Here is a 24,652-nt window from a genome sequence, read left to right as displayed (position 1 = left end):
TTCATCTTCAAACTTGAACTGCAGCTATGATTATTTTTATAGCAGATTTTTTCTCTTTACTAAAGCCTGACTGATACCTGACTTTTAAGGCAGATGACAATATTGATATTTTAACATTATATTGGCTAAACGTATACAAACTTTTTCATCTGGCCTCCTTAAATGTGGTTATGCAATATGAAATCTACAATGGTGGGAAAACAGCTCTTGTGGAGCTGTCGCTACATAACCACCAACACATCTTTGGGATTAGTTATCAAAGTAGAAAAATGTGGCACAGCAGCGAAACAATGCAACATCTGTGCAGCTTCATATTTTATTAAAATATCATTGCTGGCGCCTTTTAATCCAGGTGCTCTTCATAAGAGTATGAGTAGTGTTTAACAGCAAGTCACTTACATATAAGACAATCCAGACAATGAACTGACCTAATGCACCTAATGCCATATCTTTGGCATGCATTTACTTATTGGCAGACATATTTGTTGATCTCTCTCATTTAACTTCTAACACCATCAAAAAAATAATGAAAAATGTTGCAGTTTCCGAGAGCCCAGCGTGACCTCAGCAAATCCTTATATTTGGAAATGGGAACAGGCAGTGCTTGTGTCTTCTGTATCAAAATGTGTATTGAATTAGGCCTTGTTTATCCATCTTTGACCATAATTACAGTAACTTATGACCAGAATGTCAATTCCTTCACCACACAGCTACTCTGGTCTTCTAGCTTCTAGCTTGGATGCACAACTCTTCAACAGACTGTCCAAATAAACAGCAAAAGTATCCATCATCTTTTTTTAGGAAGTTTTAGACTTTCTTTGTCAGAAACTGTACCTAAAAAAAGCATAAAAAACATTACTATGAAACTGTATTTGAGTTGGCTAAAAACAACTTATTTGCATCGCAGCCTTCTCCACCAAATTAGAAGCAGACATTAAAAATACATACCAGTAGAAGCACATGTGACATAGCACATGACCACAAGACACCAACTGGCTTAGTTTATGTAGCAAAGCACACAAGATATAATGGGCAAACAAACATGGCGGCAAGGGTGTCCAGATGAAGACAAGCAAACACGTAGAATTGTTTTTTGTGTTGACGTTTGATTACTTGTTAAATACGGTATATAAGTGTTATACATGTTAACCGTAATAAATGATATGCCAGGAATGGGAGGAATTGGGTTATCTATGCACCAACCTATCTGCCTAATCAGCTTAATCTATATTTTGTTGAAGGCCAACTTAAGACGGACTGTAACATCAGGGAGCAGCAGCAGCATTTAAACTCAAGATAACAGTCTGCTGCTGCTTCAGACTAACTGCTTTGACTTTTAACTTGATTTCTTGCTCACTGGCTGGACATCAGCACAAAGGAAATGGGTTATATATGCTCCTAAACATCGCTTGTTTGCTTTCTCTCCCAACATCGCATCATGCCCTGCACTGTGTAAAATTCATGAAGAGGGGTCCTTATAGAGTTCCTTCCTTCCCCTCCTTTTTTCCTGACGTCAAGTGACGAGAAGTGAGCCACTGGGCGACTGACACGCCCTTAAAACAAGCCAATGAACGCCTGAGGGCATGTCGTTGATTGATGTACTGAGCGGCAGCTCTAGTCCGAATAAGCTCATGGGGGTCACGAAGGGATCTCACAGCAGTTATGAACTCCTTCTCTACATATCTGAGAATAAGGTTTGATGTTGGTGAAAGCTGACGTTAGTTCGGGGCTTACAGATATTTACCAGGATGTTATCCTCAGTAGTGAAAAAGAGGGAGGGAGGAAGAAAAAAAAAAAAAGGAGCTGAATGAGTGACTCGAGGGTTTGTGTATATTTTGTGTTGGTTGGTTGCCAACCTTTACATGCCTGGTTTCCTAAGGGCCTCAGAGTATTTAGTGCAACATCACTCCATGCCAAGAAACCTACGGAGGGACAAGACAAGGTGTGGCAACCTGCCAGCAAAGACCATTCAGGAACCAGATGGAGAAGTTGTTTTTGTCTTTAACCATCGATCTCCCTGTGGCCTGGATACTTCTCTTCTCTCAAGAGTTTAGCCAAACTCGACCCCTGCTATTCTTGCGCTTCTTGTCTCCATAAAAGTCAGACAAAATCTTTAAAAATGTCTCGTACATCTCCCTCTACTGTACCCTTGTTGTCTTATTAATATGTGAGATATTTCTTTGTTTTTGTTTTTTTTTGTTTCTTTTTTGAAGCCCGACACATCTTCTTTTTGCTGCTTTCTTTGCTGTCTAGTCCTCCTCCTCTTCCTCCTCCTCCTCATTCCTTTCCCTTATTTACTGTTAGTTTTAAGCATGCTTTTTTTCTATACGTCACCGTGCCCGTTCATTCCACCCTCTCATTTTTCTCTCTCTCCTGCTCATTAAACAATGGATTGCATTGTTTCCAAATATTTCTACTTGTTTAGATCTCTGTCTAATGCGCTCTTTGGCCTCAGAGATTATACTTGGTATTTTCAACGCAGGGCTAATACTTATTTTTAATCACCATCAGCACAGAGACATACAGTAAGCTCACAGTAAGCCTACGCGCCCTTGTTGAAATGCTCTGATGAAGGCTTTGTGCGCTGTAATGCATTATCTGATGTACAAGAACCTGCAAGACCACATAAAAGTTTCTATACATGCCTACATTTCTGTTTACTGGGCCTCCAAATATTTGTGCACTGTGCCACAGGCCCCCATAAGGTAAAGCTTAATCCTCAAAAGTCCATAAAGGTCATTTTCCCCATTGTTGGCCTATTAGTCCAACAGTTATTTTTAATCATCCTGTAATTGGGATAATTTCTGCTGAATTACAGTAGAGTGTTCCTGTTTTGCTGGAGACCCTCTGCAGCCCTCTCAAGGGACCCTTGGGAGTCTCTGAACCACTGCCATAATTCAGCCATTAGCCTTCATGACTCCTACATTTTTACCGGGTTGCAAAACATGTCATGAAACCATCTGTTTCAACCAGTAAGCACAAAGGATTGCAGAAAGTGTTCGCAGTGTTAACTTAGCGACAGGTACGTAAATATTTCTACAGTGCACAGAAAGGTCTCTGAATGAAAGCGCTATTATGAACTTGATCTTCTACTGAAATAGGAAAAAAGAAATGTTGATTTAAAGTGACAGACTAACACCTTCTGAAATCTGTTGTGTTATTTCAGAAATATCCTCCTCTGAATAAAAAACCACCTCTGATTTCTCAAGACTAAATGCATCAAACATTAACCAAATTGCATCTCCCAGACTTGTTTTCAGGAAACTGGCTACAGAAAATAGTCTGAGTGATTCTAGGTGTAAAACCTGAGAGTAAAGAATTATTATTCCAGCCAGCTGAATTTACAGATTTTCTGAGTCATCCAGCGAGACAAACAACATGACTTTTGCAATATTCTTCAGGTGGAAAATGTATTTTAGTTGCATTTCATGTGTGTGACTCAGGGAGTCACACACATAGGACAACCTTGATTATTGGTGCAAACAACAAGGCACTGGCTTTTTCCTACAAGGCTTATGAGTCAGAGGGGCTCAGCTTACAGACCCCTGCCTGACAAGTCTGCAAGTTACATGATGTGTTCAGTCACCAGCCTCCAGACTGCTACCTCCCTGATTCTTGCAAAACAAGTCAGTAAAGTATGACAAAAATCCTTACATGAACTTCACTGACAGAAGATGCTATAAAAGTGTGGAGTTGTTAGGTAATGTGCTATTAGAGCATTCCAGGAGCACTTAGTGTAGGGGGAATGTGTGTGTGTGTGTGTGTGTGTGTGTGTGTGTGTGTGCGTGCGTGGACCCCGGGGTCTAATAAACCCAAAAGGTGTGATGGATGACATTATGATGTAACGGTATCTCTTCCAATAACTGCGTCGGGACATGTAGTGCAAATGTTTGAGCGTTAGGACTGTAAACAACTCTGTGCACTTGCTTTGCACCTTTGAGCTTAAGTTTCCGTTCTTTATTCAGTCATGAACTTTAAAACCGTTGAACTGTTAAACAAAAAAAAAAAAAAAAAAAGGGAACATCAGCATTTCCTCTTTGACACGTGAGTCTTCTTTTAGTTAAGACACAAGACACGGGCATCTGAAGTGACCAAATCAACACAGAGACATCAACCACACTGGTGTCAAAGTGAGACATACACACATACACCTCTGAGTTTCACTTGCCACAGATACAAAAACACAGACAAGTAGATATAGACAAGTGTGATGACTACACAGAGGGAGGCAGGACAGAGTGTGACAAACACACTGAAAGTCTACATTCATCAAACAACTACAGATTATCATCTTTAACACTTAGGCATATTTTTATCTATTTGCAGACACTTTGTTCAGATCGACTTTCACACTCAGTATTTGGACGTCTTTGCTGTGCAGATGATAAAGTGAAATTGATATTATTGTGTTAAATTTCATATGATAATGGTTATCATTACATTATTACATACCAGGTCTCAAGATGTCCGGTGATATGTTTTTTAGATAGTTCAACTGTTCAGTCAGCACAATCAACTGCACAATCAGCAGTGATATTGTCTAACCATACTCTGCTCTCACTATAGGAGAGAAATGTGTGGTTGACCAATAACATCAGACGTATCTTGCAACAGTATCTTGCTACAGTATCTGGTTACACTTACAAAACAGCTGGTTGCAACTTTCAACCATAATGTGAGTGTGGCAAATTTATTTATAGCATTATATATCATTCGAATTTTTGATAATGAAGATACTTGTAGTAGCCCTGGTTAAGTGTATGTTCTGCGCCCTTTACCTCCTTGTTTGTGTGTATTTTGTGTTGCAGACTCGCTCGCCACAAAGTGCACTTGAACAAAATGAAGTAATGAAGACAAATAAAGTATTCTGCATTGAGTTGAAATGAATTGAATAGGAGACAAAGCAACCAAAAGGTGGGATATTTTTGACTGGTAATTTAGTGTCATGATCTCGGTCTAACTCACTTGCTGAAGAACTAACATGAAGGTGAAAAGCCCCTGAAACGAGCAAGTATACCACTGGCAGACCATCACCAGCACAGTCTCTTAAAAAGTGGGGAACTATGAGCTATGAGTCCTACATTGCTCATTCCAGAGTCAGCACTTTAACCCCACAGCAAATTGTTCATTCTGACTACATTTTGTAAGTGTGTGCGTGTGTGTGACTGGACACTAAATAACCTCCAACATGAAGGTGCGTGTTAAGATAGACTCTCTGGTCAATGTGAAGGAGTATGTTTTCCTACCTTAAGTAAACACTGTGAAGCAAACCCACTTGTGCAGTTTTTTCTGCATGTCAATCACACACACACTCTCACCCTCCGTTTTTCTACCATCACACACACACACACACACACACACACACACACACACACACACACACACACACACACACACACACACACACACACACACACACACACACACTTCAGCCTGGCTTTGGAGCAAAAGAGCTGAGGTCAGAGGTGAACGACTGTGGGAACGCGGAGGTCCCGTAGCGTGAAACTGTCACCGTCCTGACAAACTGGCCTGTAACATAAACAAGCACACATACATCAGCCCGGGACAATACCCCCGAGAAGAGAGCACAATACACCCCACCACTCCACACTGGGCCTGAAACAATACCACACACGCTGAAACAACATCATAGCCAGGCCTAAGCCAACATGGCACTGGGCAAAGCTTGGAGCAACACCATTTGGTGCAGCACCACACAATACATGCAGTGGTCGGTGTGAGGGAAACAATCTGTCAGGTGCTGACACAGCTCAAGTTCATGTCTCAAAGTGTGGGGTCTTTCCAAGATTGGATGAGGGAGACCTGGTAAGCAGCGTGTGTGTGTGTGTGTGTGTGTGTGTGTGTGTGTGTGTGTGTGTGTGTGTGTGTGTGTGTGTGTGTGTGAAGCCTATACACACAAATATATTGGCAAAGCACAAAGCATAGACTGAAATCCATCGACACTGCTTGTTTTAGCAAACAAAATATTCACCTTAAACTAATTTACTATAACTAAGTTACAGTAAATTAAAACAATAAATAACTGCAGCTTCAAGTTGGACTTGTTTTCAGCTCCATTTTAGTGGTTACACAATGTTTTCTGAAGTGAGCAGGAGCAAGTGTCCCTAATATTTTGTTTGTGTATTCCAGCTGGTTAAGCCTGGTGTTGAGCCTGTGTGGTTTGTATCCTAATAGGGGCTACCTCAGACTGAGGCCTGGACCGCAGCCACTGGGCTATTCATGCTTTGTGACCTGATCCGCAGATGCCTCTAAATCCTGCATGCTCACTGCTATAAATCTCTCAAGACGAATAAACACACACACACACATAGAGGGAGAGACAGTAAGACTCGTATTCAAAGACAGATAGACACATATAGACACAAACAGATAAACATAAACGCATAGAAGAAAAAGTCTCTCTCACATACACACACACACACACACATACTGGATGAATGCCCAGTGACCAGGGCAAAAGGAAAAAATTGAAATCATACAGCGCATTGCTTGCATTGAGCCCAGTGCATGGAAAATTCCCATCCAACAACTTGAGAGGAGAGCAAAATCAGCTTAAAGACTGGTAGAGAGCGCCCTCCTCTGTCCACACAGGTGAACCTCAGTTACTTCTGTCACTCAATATGCCGCGTGAATGGTGAAACCACTCGATGGCCCATAATGTTTCATCAAGTAAAAGGCGGAGCATTAAAGAGTAAGAGGGTGGGGGATAAAAGGCACATATTGATTTGTTCAAATACCTCATCCACTGGACAATAACCTTCATCATTCATTTATGAATTCAATCAAATTAATCCTGAACAGATGGCATTTAGGTCGATAGATGAAAGTGTCTGAGTGTAAGAGGCAAGTGGGGTGATATGCTGTCACTTTTATATCCGCAAGATTTATTTTCCTGGATTGTGTGTGTGGGTGTGTGTGTCTGAATACTCCCTCCTGGTGTCCAAAAGCCTAAAGAAATATATACAAGGGCATAGGTCTGAGTAGTGCTTTCAGTCTTGATCTAAGGCTGCATCAACAAACTCCAACAATCATGTAGGGGGGTCATATGCAAAACAAAGGGCAAAGAAAATCATAAATCTGTCTCTGCTGCTCCTAATACTCCAACGGACTAGTTCATAAGATGTGTTGCACAACCACAACAGAAGGAAAAAATTATAGTTGTTCTGAAGGCAAGGTGAAAAGCCGGCCGTCATAGAGAGGTGTGCGACAAAGTAACTGTTTAAATATGGGTGTACGGGTGTACATTTTCGCCTGGAAGGCACTGATAGTGTTGCAATTGCTCATGAATACATAAAACAATGGAGAGAGCGAGCTTGAGAAGTTCAAACCGAGCTTACTTTCTCACCTCCAGACAGCTGGCCAAACACTGCATGAAGTGGGTGTTCGTGTGAAGTTGCCAGTTTTGAATAAAGTCACAGAAAGTCTGATGACGTTTAGGCGCAGGAGGAGGGCGTTTAAGACACTGTTCGAAGATCTGACATGTCGGCATATTCCTGGGACCTTTAAGCTTAGCATGTGAACATTTTCAACAACTCGTCTCTTCTCTCATTTAGTTTATGGTAATTGGAAAGTAAGTGGACAAAGGTCAGAAAGATTTTACTAGGAAAATAAAAATTAAACCATAAAAGTTCCAGTCCATTCCCATTGGAAATTACGCCCTTTAAAATATACATGGCATTTGAATACCTGGTTCATATTACTATTCAAATAGCTAAAAGGCCTTTTTCACAACAGGTCAACTTGTCATAGTAGGAAAAGTACAAGCGTTATTAATAACATTAATGGTGGCTCAGTTCCATTAGTGTCCCTGTAAACCATTTCTGTAGGGTCATAACAGACAATACACAATATAGTACAGCTTCAATGATGATTTGCAGATGAATGTAATAGCTGTACAAATCTGTAAGACCATTTTCTTATTAAGGCATCAAAAGTATCTGTGTAGTTGGTCACAAACATTTTGCTGGTTCATCAGTCAGGCAAGGTGAACAATACATGAAACATGTTGTTGTGCACTACTTAGTGTCTATCCAGAGTGGTTTCATGTAAAAAAAAAACAAAACAAAAAAAAAAAAACCCAGGAGCTTTCTTTACATGTGTCGAGCAACGCCTGAACTTGGGCAGAAGTGTATAATTAGCCCTGATGTACAGGGAACGAGTCCAGCACTTGAATGAGCTGTCATCACAGAGGCTTATGGTGATCACATTACATTAGATAGTTAAAGCAATCAGCATATTACAAATTATTATTATATAATCTGATGGGAAGCGGAGGCACAGTAAGGGCAAATCCAGGAGATGTAAAATGTGCAATGTGTTTGTGTAATATCGTTTAAAAGACAAAAATCTTCACAAATAGAAAGAGGTTGCTGACGTAAATGCACATGTGGGCTCTACAGAGCTGAAAAAACATTACAGCCGCCCCTGTGGATGAACCTGTTTAGGTGTTAAACAGTTACGACAACATGATGTCTCTGACATTTAGGCATGTAGTCGAGTGACTTATGGCTGCAACAGTTACACAAGCTTCAGTTTTTATTGGCAACATTAAAACAACTGAAAAAAAAAAAAAAGATTTCAGCACATTCTTGCGAGAGACTCGCTTGGAAAAGAAATAAGAATAGGCGCTAACGAAGCAGCAGAAGGCACAACTTTATAAATTATTTGTGAAGTCTAATTCCATATGCAGGTTATAAATATCACATTATGGCAATAAGACAGAGAGAGAGAGAGAGAGAGAGAGAGAGAGAGAGAGAGAGAGAGAGAGAGAGAGAGAGGCTTATTTACTCAAAAGCACCATGTGATCACTCTATCTCTATTCTTCAATCTCCTGATAGGAGCAACAGTAAATCTCTCTGCCTTAGGTTGAAATGTGAATGTAGAGCAGGAGAACATGGCTGTTATTATTTTTCACACACTGAACTGTTAGCCTATATAGGTATGCAGCTCTTTTATCCTCCAAAGAGTTCCCACCTCCTGCTGCAGCACTTTGTTACTGTTGTCCGCCTGCCTCGCATCCTCTCTCTCTCCCCACCCCCCTCCTTCTCCCACAGTCTCGGGGTGTGTGGGTGAGACAAGCTGACCCTTGCAATGTATGCCTGCTCAGATGGGAGACAACTGCAAGCCTGGGTGGATCACACGGATCTAGGCTCGGATGACGGTGTTCTTAAAGAAAAACCGTGGCATGATTGTCAACTTATTACATAAAGAATTGTCATCTATTTGGGGCTTTAGTCTGGTTTGGGATCATTTAAAGCTATTCCATGTTGCGTCTGGTTCTGGACGGGATGGAAATTATTCCAGTTTTGGGCCAGGCTGGGCTCAGGCTCTGGAGAGCAGGGCTGGTAGTTGTGGGGTGCTAGTAGTTTTCCACTGCAGGTTGCTGACTGAATACAGAGAAAGACAGTGTTTGTTCCACCCCCCCACCACCTCATCATTTTCATCCCTTCCCCTCTTTACTCCCAGCGTTAAGACTGCACAATTTATTCTTTCACTGTTACTTTCCTCCATCTCCTCCTCGACCTGCAATGCATCGGCGTCATGTTTTGCCACATTAGCTTTTCCACTTTCTTTCCCACTCTACCACCTCCCTCTCCCTCTCTCTGTCGTTCTCCCTCTCAGTTCCTGAATAGCACGGCCAGAAATAATCGCAGACAAGCCAGCACCCCCACCCCCCAAGTAACAGTGCCAACCAACCCACCCCATCATCGCACCTCATGCCACTGGTACCATGGCGACTGCTTATGCTGTGCAAAAGCCCATACCCAACACCAACCCATCCCTCCCTCTGTGCCAAGATAATACAGCTTTTAGTGGAACAGTCCCTACAATGAAGGCTCGTGATTCTTACAGCAAACAGAAAGATTCTCCTTTTTCTTTCTACAGAAAAATGTTTAAGATCTGTACTCATGTGTGCTACTGAAAAAGAAAATGGTGATTATTTTATCATTTATTCAGGCTTACAACAGGATTGACAGTGACCTAGTTGCACACTTCCCACATGCCCCCTCCTCTCCAGTCTCCTCGAGTCTGCAGCCGCCAGCATGCTGCACTGGCTAGAAGGTGGGGGTCTGTCTGTGTTGTAGGATCAAAGTGGGAGCTTGTGTGTTAATATGCTTTCCTAGCATGTTAGAAATGGTTTTTAATATGCTGGCAAGGAAGACGTTTGGTTGAAAAGTCAAGAAATTGTATAAAATCTCTGTATATCTATTTCCTTCTGGTTATTGAGCTAGAACTACTAGGCTACATAAACTGGTACAATGCCATTTACATCACTTTATCTACAAAACAAAAATGCATAGCCAGTTAGGGTTCCTTGTTTGCACACCAACCCCTGATAAATGGGAGCGTATTTATCGGTCAGTTGCGTTCATTATTTGTGGTTTTAAACCCTTGTTGTACATTGAGAAAACCACTCACCTGCAGTTTAATTGGGTATTTATATTCACAGATATTTGTGGTACTAAAAGCCAAAAGGTGATGCATTTGGTGACACAGGATTTTGCACCACAACTTGGAAAATTGACAGAAAATATGCTCAAAGAAAAAGAAGCGCTGCATCATAATGCAGCTGTCATCGCTAGTACCATCACTATCACCTAGGCCAAAAACAATCATATTACAAGAGGTTTGAAGGAGTGCAGAAAAGCCTTAAGTGGCCATGATATGATTGTAACATAAAGCTTCATGTAGCTTAGTAAGATTGAACATCCCACAGACTGTACACAGAGACACTGCCAGCGCGCACACACCCACCCTTGACAACCCCTACTGGCACTGTCCCATCACTCTGTCCAGCTGGCTGGCAGCTGTAAATCCACAGCTTTATTCCTCTATCACGTCCTCCATATCCACGGAGCATTTCACTGTACAGTTACTGTGCCAAAGGTCACTGCCTGCTGCTGCTGCTGCTGCTGCTTTCTCTCCCCCCCTCACCGTGCAATTTGTCTGACCTGGTTCGAGCAGAGATCGCCCATAATCCAGCAGATCCGTCCAGACCACAAGGCTCTCTCTCCATGGGTCCTTACTCTATTTCCACAGTAAGCAGAGGAAGCCCCGAGAGAACTGAAGGCATGCGCTCAATCACACACATATATAGTACACACACAAAGAAACACACTCATGCATAAATCCATATACTGTAAAAAAAGGACGAGGGGACAACTTCCTGTCACTGTGACAGTGGCTAAAATCTTTCTTTGAACTAATGCCACGGTTCACAAGTGGACTTTGACTCTGCCTTCTCAGAAAAGCAATGTTGCTTCTGTCCACACTCCTGTCTGTCAAGGTTGACAAGTCAAGTTTGTTTATATAGCCTCACCACAAGCATGCCACCATTGAGACAGGCTTATATGGACAACAAGCCTTCCAAGAAGAAACCTAAGTCCGAATCATTCGCAAATTATCTCCACACAATCTCCAAGAATTAAGTCATTGCACAAGCTACCGTGCCAAACCTACTAGGTACTACAGCTGCATATACTTGAGCACTTGCGTTTTATGACCGTAACTGTCCAGCAATACATATTTCAGTCATGAGACACAGATCTAAAAGGCAGTGTACACCCTTTAAAACCTGTGTGGCAGAGACCTTATCCACCGTCTATGAATACATCAATCCAGAAAAAGCATTACAATCAATATCTGGTGTCATTTCTGAGGGCCTGGAGACACTCCTAAGCTTTCCATACAGAGACAGAAGTGTGTTCTGGGTTATTCTGGGAGGAGGCCAGATCCAGGAAGCCATTTCACTTAATTAATCACACATAAGTGTTTATTGCAGGGGCTGCTGAGTCATCCTAAATGTCCATAATTAGCTAAATAAGTACGTGTAAAAAAAATGAGGAGCAGCATGAGCTTGAAACATCCATTGCCTTCGCCTTCCTCAGAGAAATCTAGGTAGGCTCAAGTCTACTCTAAGACTGTCACTTCACTGACAATTTTATGATTTGTAAAAATATCTAAAAAATGTATCAATTGACTCTTCTCAGCAGTGAAAGCTGCAAGATCTGGGTCCAAATGTATTCTGTCTGCTGCACAGTGAAAAAGATTTTATATATAAATACAGTAGGTTAAAAAATCTTTTTATTGCACAACAAATTGAGTATCTTTTTTTATCCAGATGGACAAAGGAATCTTTGTGGATTCTGACAATGAATTCAAAACTGAATTAAGTGTTGTTAAACAACCATCTGGGTTTTTTGGGGGAAAAGAAATCACCAGGGATTTATCTTTCAGAAAACAGATGCTTAGCTCTGTGACTTGAATGAAATGACAATATATAAGAGACACAAACTGGGGCTATGCACTCCAGCACAATGCTGAATTGTACATGAGGACATTAGAAAAAGGCTTGGTTTGGAACAAGCTGACGCAAAGATGCCGAGTTCCTGGCTAAGACTTCACATTCTATTATGTAATTTTCTAATGAAACCGAGTCTAAGTAGCAAAAAAAAAAAAAAAAAAAGTCAGCCCTAAAATGGATTGGACTACATTGTCAGTTGATCACATGCTCAGAACTGGGCTTGGTGAAATTCACAGAGACACTAAGTCCATTTGGTATTTACTGTGCTTCTCTACCACATCATTTCATCCCTGTAGGTTGTGGATGTGGGCACAATCTCTGGAATCTGAGCAGCACCAGCCCACGTCACAAGAACAGGTTGATCTTTTGAGAGCAGCTCTTAATTCAAGTAAGCGTAAGGGGCGAAACACAATGGTGTAATTACATAACACAAAGAATCCCCTTTCTGTCTCTGTCCGACCGCCCAAGACTGGGCTCCTTTCATCCAGTGAGGGAACATGGTGACCGGAGAGCGAGCCGGCCGATGGAGTCTGCCCACCCCTTTCATATACTCAGAACAAACACTTACTATTGTCTCGCTTGATTTGTGTGCATATATATATATGTGTGGGTGTGTGTGTGTGTGTGTGTGTGTGTGTGTGTGTGTGTGTGTGTGTGTGTGTGTGTTTGCATTTGTCTGCACCCATGGTTATCCTGTTTTCCTATATGTATCAGATCAATACAGCTCAGCAAGGTCAACAGCCTTCACAAGCCCCAGGATGACCCCCAGTGTCTACTTATGTTAAGCATACTCACAGGTTTGCACGGGTAAGCGATTTTGCCCCTTGTATGTTCACCCCAACAGACTGCTACACAAGGATGCCTTATGGGAACCTGACCCCTCCCCTCACATATAGAACCCTATTTTCGGATGTGACCCCATAACCCTTAACCCCTGGGACTCACTAGCCCACAAGCCCGTTCTCGTTATGTGATCGCAGCTTGTCCTGCATATTCACAGGGTGCCTTGAAAAACAAACAACGACTCAGACTGCATAAAAAAGGCAAGTGGGGAAACTGTACAGACCAAAAAAAGGTCTGATGAGAGATTTTATTGAATCTTTATTTTATCACATGGGTATCTGATCTAGAAAAAGAACAATAACAGACACAAAAAAATAAAAATAAAATAAAAAGATATGCCTTCATCCATGAATGAGGTCCAGTATAAAATATCCAACACTTATCTGTACAGTTGTTTTAAAGGAATTGTTGGACGCTTATTTGCTTTTCTTACCAGTCTTCTCCTGTATCTGTCCATATATAAGGCTACAGCCAACAGCCTATTGGCTTAGCATAACACAAGACTTGAAACGGGGAGAAACAGCTATCGCCTGACACTGTCTACCCAACCCCCCATAAAACCAAAGCGTGTCATTTTTTGCAGCTCATTTTTTATGGAGGAAACGAACAAATGAACAAACAAGACTATTAGTGAACTTTCGAGGTGTTGGTAGGTGGATTTTTGTTCAGACAGAGCCATGGATATTTCTTCCTTTTTTAAAAACCCAGTGAATAAAATGCACACAATATACTGTGGATATGCACACTGGGCCACCAAACCAGCAGAAAATTGGTCCAGGCCAAATCTTTGCGAGCCACGGGGGTATTACGGGACATTATTCTCACCAAGCAGGAGGCCTTCCTCTTCTAGAGGAGGGGGGTTGCCATAAGGAAAGGACTGTCTGTGCTTTCAAAGATTTTGTCTTTAATCAGCGGATCTGCTGGAATTAGAGGTCTGTCTGAGCCCGAGCCCCCCCTCCCTTATAGCCCCTTCCACCTCTGACAACGTGAGAAAGGTGTGTGTGTGTGCTGGTCGGGGGGGGGGCAATCTTCAACCGTGGGACCAGAACAACATGAGCTGCTACATTGGTCTCATAAATGCACCCTTTGGCAAGTCCTCAGCAAATGCAGCTTAGCATAATTCAAAAATACCAGACGGTGTGTACTGTGGTGCACTACTAAACCCGCAAAGCAGCTTTCTCCCTCTCTCATCTCTCTCTGCCCTGCTCCATCTTCCAAAAACACTTCCGCACAAACAGGAATTAATGCCACAGCCAAACAGTCTATTTCCTCAGAATAACAACATGTCAGGCCATCAAAAGTTGTCCGGCTTAGTTTTTGTTTGTTATTAAAGGACTTATTAAGTGGACCAGGCCACAGCTAGCGCCGCTAAGCTGGGATAAATCAAATATTTGGTTCTCTACAGGTAAATAATGACAAATAACTAACTGAGAAAATATAATCAATCCAAGACGCCTGAGCGTGAACATTAACCATCAAAAAAAATTAACTATAAATACACATTTATTTGAAGTTCTGTCCACTTCTTACGGATCTTCAGGAAAGATCTGCCAACAACATGAATAGAAAATCTAATTCAGGCAAATGCTGTGACCTGAATCAAAATTGCAACCCACCACATCTGCAAACTGCACGGTATTCTGATAGCACTGGCATTGACTTAGGATTTAATGTTTATGTCAGCAGAATGTGGTTTCTCCCCATTCATCTAGCCCCCTGCCCTGTAATATTACACCCCAACATTAATTAATAACTGACCTGAGAACTATCACCCCTGTCATTTGGCAAATCAACCACATCAACAATGAAATTCATAAATGAACAGACAGACATGTTGAAATACTTAAAAAAAAATTACATTGGAAACATTATGTCATAGCGGTATGATGTTGATGATGGAGTGTGTTACTGAGTATTTTCAGTAAACACGCCTTAGGTTTCTGAGAATACCCACATACCATCAACGGTGTCATTGCTTTTTTATTGGCAGAAATCATTGTGAGGTTGTGAAAAGAATCCCTTGTCCTGTATACGTGCCTCTGATCTCAGATGGCTCAGACAGAGGCAAGGAAATTGTTTACATTACTAAAGGGCCTAAGCTAAAATTCTCTCAACAAATACAGGTTTATCAGCCCAAAAATGTAAATGAACTCTTATGACAACAAACTTTATGACAATCAAATTCGTCATGTCTCTAGGTTTTAAACTTAAGACGATATTTTGTAGAATTGATTTTTGATTTTAGACATTACAGTATAATTAATTGAGAATATTGGTATTTTTTTGTGTATCAGTAATATAAAAACTCTTGACTTTCTCTCCTTTTGGCATGCATGCATATAGTTGAAGAGCTGGATTGGTAAATCCTTGGCTCTTGCAATGTTTAAGTGTTAATGAGTTCATGGTGTCGCATCGTGTCATTGACTGTAATCCACTTGACAAAACATGCATTGCTCTTAGCGCAGCTCTGACTCAACCACAGTGTTTGCAATGCTTATGAGGAGGTGAAGAGGAGCAGATGGCAACAGAACAATACCATAAGTACTAAAATGTGCGGACATATGACAGCATGGCGCAGCTAAGTGCAGCACGGTACAAATAGCTCACTAGGGTCTCATTGTAGATATTATGAATATCCTACCTGGACGGCCTTTAGAAGCCGAATGCATTGTGCCCTGACATCTTCAAAGGGACACCGTTTGGAGAGCATGAGCAGATGAGCAAGGATGTCATTCAGATCACTGTTTGGAAGGCATCCCAAGGCCGGGGGCGAGGGGACCGATGCTGTTATGGGCCCAATAGCCTCCGCTTTCCTCATGACGTCCTGGCATATGTTTTCCATGGCCTCAGTTCTGGAGCTGGCATCCCGGCTGCCCAGCCCGTCCCATCTCCCCAGAGACTCCTGGTCCTGCACTTCCATCTTTTGACGTTGGACTTAATGTTTGTGCTGTCTTACAGGAAGCTACACAACAAATAACACGATACAATCCAGATTTACATCACAGCAGCACAGTGTGTGCAACAAACAACTTTTGAATATTATGCTAATGGGGAGGGATGGGTGGGTACATGCATGTTGTGTCAGTCAGTATCAAACATTGCATAGCATTGCAGGAATTAGAAATTAGAACTCGACCAATAATCAGCCAGCCAATGTCATGAGTCAATATTACCTCATCACAGGTATATCTGCATCAGCATATACAGTATGTCAGTAGCAAGAAATAAGACTACAGAAATGGCAATTAGGGAGTGGTTACATTAAATAAAATCTGTGGCCCGATCCCTACTGGATTTTTGAGGCTGATACTGATATTGATATTTGGGAGTTTAAAAAAAAAACTTGAAATCGATATACTGGATGATATTAATCATTTTCAACATTAACACAAAACATAAAAAATCTTGATACTGATCCCTTAGATTTGTTTTTTTTAAACTGTGACCAAGATACATCATGAATGGGATATTTAACCTTTTAAAAAGTAACTTGTCTTAATGATGACACTGTTTCTAAATGACCTCAAACCAAGTTAGGTATTTGTGCATTATAATGTCCTCTTACTTATCAGTCAACATACCGACATTGATATATATGCAATAAACTAATTTATTTGTCTAGCGCTAATAAACTCCTCTATTATCTGCATGAATTTTTTTATGGTATTATGGATATTCATGAAGTAAAACTTCCTCAGAATCAAATCGAATCAAACCGTTGATGGATGAAACAGCCAGACAGAAATGTCTGTTTTTTAACAACCCAGCATAATATACACTCAACAAATCATGGTGCCTTCCCACTATGATGCAAAAATCATATAAATGTATAATATTGCCTCAAAGAAGGCATGCTCATTTATTTGCAATGGCCTAACATATAATGATATCACATTTTAATGGCATGGAGAAGTCTCTGATGGTAGACAAATCTGTATCACGTATATGTCATTATATAACCTAACCTTCTTCAGTTTCTTGGTCAGATTCCTTCAATAACAAATTTAACACAATTTGTATTAATTATGTAGATGTTAAGCATATAAGTAAAACCAAAAGCGAATACTGGCATATACAGCTATTTGCTATCTCATTTCTTAACTCTCAATTATTGATATGAGTATCGACTTAAAAAAAAAAATACATGATCAGTCAGGCTCTATCATATCTGGTATTTAAACTCAGGTCATGCTGGAAACCAGTAATTTCTCAATTTCATCACGTTGGTATTTGGTCTATTACCAACTTCCAAGAAAAATCCTATCTACATATGATTTATTTGTGTCACAAACCACCACAACCTGTCAGTGATATTGCTTAAGCAAACGTTTATGAACCAACAATGATTTACGGTTAATGACATGTGATTAAAAATGTACGAATACGAAGCTTGTCAGTTAGTGAGGTCCATTTCAATCTCTCCATGCCTTCTTTCAGTGTCAAGGCTGTCAAGCTGCCCGTTAACAAAGACACCAGTAAAGTACAACAGAACCGCGCCGAAACCAACATTCCCACACACAAACCTGTCACTGTGCACCAAAAGCAAAAAATGTCATTCTCAAATACTCACTTTATCCTCATTCTTTGGTGCAGGTCTTCTGCAACGGGACGCCTTGCCACAGCGCTGAGCAGCAACGTTAGTCCCAGTCAGAGTACAGGCGACAGGAGGCAACAACTTGAGGGTAAACATTTGATTGGCACAGCCGGCTGGCCAATCAACGCAGTATGTGGGAATTCTAGGGCGGTGCCTTTAGGATTCTGACCAGTGATTGGTTAGAGGGGTGTTGCCAAGCTCGCGGGGGATGGGTTTATGGGAGTTGGATTCTCTTCGTTCGGTGTGTGTTTTGGAGGGTAAAGCTGTAGAACTGCATTTCCCATCATACATTTCGTCGACAGCAGCCCCCCTCCCTTTTCTTGTTTATCAGAAATAACTGAAACAGGCAAGCAGAAAAACAGAAAGGAGAGTCATAGAGAGAAATGTCGTTTGTTTTTTTGTGTTTAGCCTCGTTTGTATTTTGGCAAATTTCCATGTTAAACACAGGAAGGATCAGCGCCAATTAAATAATATGAACACAGGAATTTCAACATGTCAAATTATCTGAAAGACGTTGAACTTGGATTCTGGTGTGCCATGTTGTTTGAGAGACAAAGGTGTTACAAATGAGATAACACACACATATATATATATATAAATATGCACATACAAATGCACATAAGAAACACAAACACCAAAACAAGCTTCACAGATAAAATACAGTCTTTCACTGAGTGCAACACAACTGCTTCACAGCAGATGTACTGTCTATTGCTGCAGCAGGCTATTTGCATAATACTGTGCAAATATTTACTGGGTGATTGACTAACTAAAGACACATTACTAATCTACAATAGCCTAAATGATCAGGAAAAATAGCATCAAACAGGAAGAGTTCCCAAAGAAATTTCAGTGGTCTCCAAATGAATGTTTCCACATAATATGATATATTTCAACTTCCCATTTTGCAGACCACAAGGTGATCATTTTCCTAATGCAAAATAGTTCAGTCTTGGAACCTGCTGGCACATTTCAGAGCAGTGCTTTTTAAAATGTCATATTTATTCAGGTTCATTCAGGACAACAAGGTTTTGTCCACGGTATTTTTGAGGATGTGGTAGGATTTACGCACTGTTATTGTGTTAAACTTTAAATGCTGGTAATAACCAGGTTTCGAAATTTCTCAATTTTGATTTGGTCAAAAATGCCATATTTTTTTATTTAAATAAAGTTAACAGTGTAGAATATGTGTAACTATCAAACTTGTTTTAAGAACCCCCAAATTGTATAAATGCAAGCCTATTGATCAATCCTTTTCTAACAAAACCAGGCAAATTATTTGTAGGTTTTAGATTTTAAATACAGTGAACATCCATTGCATTTAATCCAAAACAGATCACTTTTGTAAACATCTTTATGAGAACTGGCCAACATATACATTTGTATTCAAGGTGAGGAACTCTGGATTGTGGAGGAGGAAACACTGCGCAGGCGGAACTACAGTGAGGAGGGCAGCGAAGAGGAGGGAAATTTAAAAAGACCGGACTGCTTGTAGCTGACAGAGTCGCTAGGAGAAGCTAGTTAGCTGCATTAACATCGTTTACAGCTTACACAAGCAGTCTGAGAACATTAAATATAAACATATGATTAGTTTACAAACAGGTATAACCGTCTTAGTAACAGAATGGAGATGTATCACGACCAGGTAACATTTGCTAATCAGCCGTTAGCTGCGACTGTGGTTAACACATTAGCTTGGGCATTGTTTACTTTTGTGAAGTTGCGGTTTGCTGGTAGGTTATTCCAAGCTAGTTCAACGCTATTCGTAAATAAACCGGTTTGTTTTTGTTCTTATGAAACCTTAGCGGTGTTGGAATTGCTGCAGCTTTTAGGAGCTTCACGATGCACTTGAACAGCCTTGTTGCAGAACACTGGTGCACTCGGGTACAGTACAAATGTGTAGACGATGAGTGGGGTAACCAGTGAACGTTAGATGATCCTCAGAATTTCTAACTGAAATTTTGATAATCGGTCAATCATTTCAGGCGTTTATCCCGGAAATATGCTGAACTTGTCTGCTTCTAGCTCTACAGATGTTAAGATTTCCTGTTTTCCTCTGTTTTATATTATTGTAAATTGAATATCTTTAAGAATTCGACTTATAGTCAATCAACAGTCCATATGGAGATCTCACCTACTGCTTTGAGAACTTATTGATTGGAATTTTATTAATATATTTTTTAATTTTGTAGACGATGCAATTAATTTGTTGCAACAGCTTCTAAAGCAACCTTTTTCTGTCTGTAGATTTTAGACTCACCCTCCAAAAACAGTTACATTGGGAGCTATTACCAGCCTCCAGACAGGATAATACCAATACCAAGACAGCTTGAGTTCTTTGCGCCTGCATCCATCAACACCGATCCAAAGATCAACAGCCTCCGGGAGTCTCAGGCCAAACCTAATATTGACAGCAAAGGTATGGCGCGGCCATTATGTCAAGTTTTTTTGGCTCATGCAATGTTATTGTTATGGCCACTTTCTGTTCCAGTTACATTGTATGTTTTTCTGTTCTTGTCAACTCCTCTCCAGCTGTTGTTGATGCACTGAAGACCCTCCAGGAGAAAATTAGGCGATTGGAGCTGGAAAGAAAGCAAGCAGAGAAGAGCTTCCAGCAGTTCTCCCATGATATTCAGAAGCATCAGCAGGTCACAGCATCTAACGTGATGCCCAGTCAATCAGCAGCCAGCCTGCCTGAGACCAATAACTCTAGCAGGGAAGGTAAGTGATAGAAGGTGCAAAGAGAAATGCCACTGCACTTGATCGGGATCTTGAAATATTATCTTGGACACTGTGAAAGTGCAAAGTCTTTTCACTACATGTTTTTTAACAGTTGTGTCTACGATTATGATACCAGAGCTGGACTCAAAGCTGCAGTCTGCAGAGGCTCGCTGTAAGGTTCTTGAGAAGCAGCTGGACTACATGAGGAAGATGGTTGAAAATGCCAAGAAGGAGAGGAATGCTCTCATGGAGAATCAGGTAGTTCAAAAAGCTACAAACTGAAACAAACAAAATTCATAACAAATCTATCCTTAAAAGTAGATCCAAGTAGGATATATTTTAGAGAAATCGTAGCCTGGAAAGCAGGTTTAAAATCTTTTAAACAAGATTGAATCAACTCTTACACATAATTACAATTGATCCTAACCCTTTTCATCATCTGTGTTCCATTACTTCCTAGCATTTCTGGATATACTGTTAGTGGTATATAGATGTTACTAAATTATCCTATAATCTCTGTTTACCTCCCCACCAGGCTTCACTGCAGAACGAGCAGCCAAGCAGCTCAAACACCCAAATTCAGCGGGAGAAGCTGGACAAACTTGAATCAGATTGTCTCAAATTGAGTAGAACCCAAACTGTGGCAGAGGTAATTCACGTTTATCCGGTTGATTAGTCTAAACATTAATCATCACAAACTGAATGATAATATCATTATTTCGGTACAGATGAAGCTTGCTATTCTGGAGCAAAAACTAGTGAAAGAAGAGTATGAACGGAAACTTGTGCAGGAGAAAGCAGATGAGGTCAGTCACAGTGACGCAAGAATCCTCATTTTCACTTTGTGTTTTAATTCTCCTTACTCCAACATACACATTTTACAATAAATTCGTAAAAGCAATTTTTAAATATACTTTATATTAAAATCCATTACTTCTACTTTCTACTAAATGATCTCTCGTGGGTATTTAAGTTACATAAAACCCTCTGTCAACTAACACAGAGGTAAAATGTAAAACAAAGAATCTTAAAAAGAAAAAAAAAAAGAAATGAGCTTTTCCTTTAACCATGATATTGTCCACAGCTGCAGAGGGAGCTGGACATCAACCTTCAATTGTCTATGCAAACTGCTGAAGAGATAAAGCCAAAGAAGAAAACAAAAAAGACCAGCAAGGTGATTTTCTTACCAATGAAGTTAATTATGTTTTTGTATTTAGTTGATGGGAAAGATTTGTTTGGAATAAAGTCATGATAACAGCTGTCTTCTCCCTCAGAAAACATCCAAAAAGAATGAGCTGGCATCAGCAAGCAGCCCAAGACACATAAAAATGCCCTTTGTCGCAGGAACGGTACGTTAGTTCTGCGCTAACTCTCAAAACCATGCATTCTTTTTTCACTTTTTGATTGATTTTTTTATTGCTTCCCACCTGTCACAGTCGATAAGCCCGAGCCACTCAGTCCACGCCAACGTGCAAAGTATCCTTCACATGATGAAGCACCACCAGCCCCAGCTATGTGAACGAGTGAGTTCTCTGCACAGGCCTGGCTGTGGAGCCAAGAAGAGCCTCCAAAAGGACTTTTCTCCATCTTCCACTGCTTTTAAGAAGCCTGACAACCTACCTGAGCAAGTAGACCGGTCACTGAGCTCCCTGTCAGACCTGCTCTTGGCTCTGCAGGACGAGCTGGGACAGATGAGCTTGTGAGTACGCTTCTTTTTTTAAAATTGTTTTGTTGAAGTTTTTCTTTTCACATTTAATAATATGTGTCTGCATTTCTGTATTTCGTTCTGTTGTTTTTGTCAGTGAGCATCAGGAGTTGGTGCGTCAGATCGATGCAGCCCCACATCGGGAGCAGAAGCAGGACCTGCAGAGAGAACTGGAGAGGCTGGTGGCCAGGATGGAAGAGAAGGGAGTTCATATCACTAAGCTCCGCAAACACCAGCAGACAGTAAGTGAGCCACAACTCAATACATAAAGATGGTCAATGGTACAATTCCTCGTGTCATAAAGGGAATGTTGTATGCCAGGTACGTCCTGTGTCAGATGATTTTCATCCCTAATTGTGCTGATAGGTGTAGGTGTCTGATGTGTTCTGTCTTCTGTCTTCTGCTCCTGTGCAGGTCCATAAATTGACGCAGAGTCAGCCAGGTGCTGAGGAAGACACAACCAAGAAGTTGAGTGGGATCAAGCCACCTGTCCCTTCTCTTGTTAAGGCCAAGCAGAAGGGAAGGAAAGGTGGGACCACTCACAATAACCTGCAGCTTCTCCGGGAGACTCAGAAGTTCAGAAACAGCCTCAAACAAGACGATCTCTCCTGGGAAACATGAGGTTCTCTGCAAGACCATTCTGTGCGCAGGCTTTGATCTGACAGCTGGATGAGCCACAAGACTCCGCTTGGTTCCTTTCAGTTTGTTTTTCCCTCTCTTTAAACAGCCTTTGGGCCATTTTTAGTAACAAATGAAAAGAGGGAATAAAGTGTTTTACACAGACCGTGATAATGTGTTGATCATAAAACCTGTTAAGCAATGGGTGATGGATTTAAATGAAATGTTGCACATACAGGGTCCTTCATAGGCAGACGATAGATAAACTATGACTTAAACCAGTCCAAAAAATTATGTGACTTAAGTGTGTTTCATGAAGTATGTCTCCTCTCAAATGAAGCTGGAGTAATCTATTTTTAATATTTTCAATTTTTAATAAAGTTTATTCCCTCTACATAATGTAAATACATCTTTATTCACATTTTACTGACGCCAACACAAGTTTTTGTCTAATTTAGCATCATTTGGATTTCATACTGAGAACCACTAGGTGGCAGTGCTCAGCCTATGTCTATTTTACCCCTGACACACTATACATTTGCATGGACAATCGTGAAATATAACTTTATAATACTGCATGCAGCATCAAGCTCCCTCTGTCTTGAGCAGCCTACAATAGAGATGCACCAAGTGCTCTGTGAACTCTACAACAGCAGCTGCCTGGACAGCTGAGTAAATGTAGCTCTAACCACAGGACAAAGGGATGTGGTTTTTATTGCTGTCCAAAAGTGGGAGGAACTGCTATTTGCCACGGGATTTCACAATTTCACACAGCCAAAACAGCTCTATTCTCTTAAATTCAACTTTGATAGCTATTATCAATCTTAATTACGGGCTGGTCAGAGGACAGGACACATTTCTGGCATTGCTGAGGCTTTTATATTTGCTCTCTGTTTATTTGAGTCAGCCACCTTTTTTACAGGATGAATAACCACATGTGAAGCTGCCTCATAACATTCCTGCATTATCTCTTCACTATCAGGCCTCAGTCAACATCTTTATTGTATCATCAGGTCACATTTTTGAAACACAAGAGGCCTTTTTGACCTTAAATCTTATCTCAGTCACTCCTCATACCACAAACAAAAAAACTGTACAGCCAACTCTACAAGGGTTGTTTAGTCACAAATTGTTGATATAAAATCCTAAAATTAAAACAGTGGATATCACTTACTGCCCTGTCAAAGGCTCTGGGTCATGGGAGAGGAGAACAGCTGGTTGTTATTGTTTCTCTCTCCATTCAGCCTTTTCAGTTCATTATCCGGCGAACATTGCTCAGTTCTGGTATTCTTGGCATGATTCAGAGTTCACTGGATGGTTAAATGGACTGAGCTGGTGTATGAGAGAGACACTAAACCTAATGCATTGTTTCTCTGTGCTCCCATATTAGATTACAGAGCAAGACTGGACACAGCAATCAGGTTAGCTGAGGCAAGTCAAGACCCTTCCATGCCCACATATACAACAGCTCCAGCCACTCCTGTCTGCTCTCCTGACCGTGCAACGCTGATACCTTGTGACTGCACGCCCCTGTTTTTGTCTTCTGTTGAATAGCAGTGGTGTGTTCAGAGAGCAGTGTATGGAGAAGGACTGGGTAGGTACGAGTGTGTGTCAGGCATTTTGCTGTGGGTGTGTGTGGGGATTGCCTACAAACAGCTCCTGATCCATCCTCTTATAAAGATAAAGATATGTTTGCAGAGTGTATTTGTCCACAAGGCGTTTCTTTGAGGTGTTACGCATCCTCAGTGTGTGAACACAAGTTTACTGGTCACTGAAAAGTTGGCTTGCTGTAGAGTTTTCCACTTCTTAGTGAAAGTGCTATAAGGGATATAGCATTACAAGGTTT

The 24,652-nt window shown here is 40.9% G+C and overlaps 2 protein-coding genes across 2 annotated transcripts in view; one reads left to right on the top strand and one right to left on the bottom strand.

The window, feature by feature from the left end:
* Positions 1 to 17,820, bottom strand: part of sesn1 (sestrin 1) — a 51,657-nt gene extending 33,837 nt beyond the window's left edge. The window contains exons 1-2 of the mRNA XM_022764245.1: positions 17,739 to 17,820; positions 15,810 to 16,130 (exon numbers count right to left, since the gene is read on the bottom strand). Of these exons, the coding sequence (XP_022619966.1) occupies positions 15,810 to 16,088 (279 nt within the window). The 5' untranslated portion in view covers positions 16,089 to 16,130; positions 17,739 to 17,820. The remainder of the gene's footprint in view (positions 1 to 15,809; positions 16,131 to 17,738) is intronic.
* Positions 17,821 to 19,251: 1,431 nt separating this feature from the next.
* On the top strand, positions 19,252 to 23,146 carry cep57l1 (centrosomal protein 57 like 1). Its single transcript, XM_022770464.1, has 11 exons — positions 19,252 to 19,407; positions 20,010 to 20,181; positions 20,295 to 20,483; positions 20,620 to 20,741; positions 21,019 to 21,132; positions 21,212 to 21,289; positions 21,568 to 21,657; positions 21,758 to 21,832; positions 21,920 to 22,182; positions 22,286 to 22,430; positions 22,603 to 23,146. The coding sequence occupies exons 1-11, from the start codon at positions 19,387 to 19,389 to the stop codon at positions 22,807 to 22,809; spliced, it is 1,476 nt and encodes a 491-aa protein (XP_022626185.1). The 5' UTR covers positions 19,252 to 19,386; the 3' UTR covers positions 22,810 to 23,146.
* Positions 23,147 to 24,652: the final 1,506 nt, after the last annotated feature.

The sequence above is a fragment of the Seriola dumerili genome, unplaced genomic scaffold (genome assembly GCF_002260705.1).
Source record: "Seriola dumerili isolate Sdu_G_001 unplaced genomic scaffold, Sdu_1.0 BDQW01000025.1, whole genome shotgun sequence".
In the NCBI taxonomy this organism is placed as follows: Eukaryota; Metazoa; Chordata; class Actinopteri; order Carangiformes; family Carangidae; genus Seriola; species Seriola dumerili.
Note: the sequence above shows the minus strand (reverse complement) of the source record. Positions and strands in the feature narration are given on the sequence as shown.

What these genes read in the sequence shown, in the direction of transcription:
- cep57l1 (XM_022770464.1), top strand. Translation starts at nt 19,387, where the DNA reads ATGGAGATGTATCACGACCAG. An exon ending in ACCTAATATTGACAGCAAAG is followed by an intron (nt 20,182 to 20,294) that starts GTATGGCGCGGC and finishes ACTCCTCTCCAG; the next exon opens with CTGTTGTTGATGCACTGAAG. An exon ending in GAACCCAAACTGTGGCAGAG is followed by an intron (nt 21,133 to 21,211) that starts GTAATTCACGTT and finishes ATTTCGGTACAG; the next exon opens with ATGAAGCTTGCTATTCTGGA.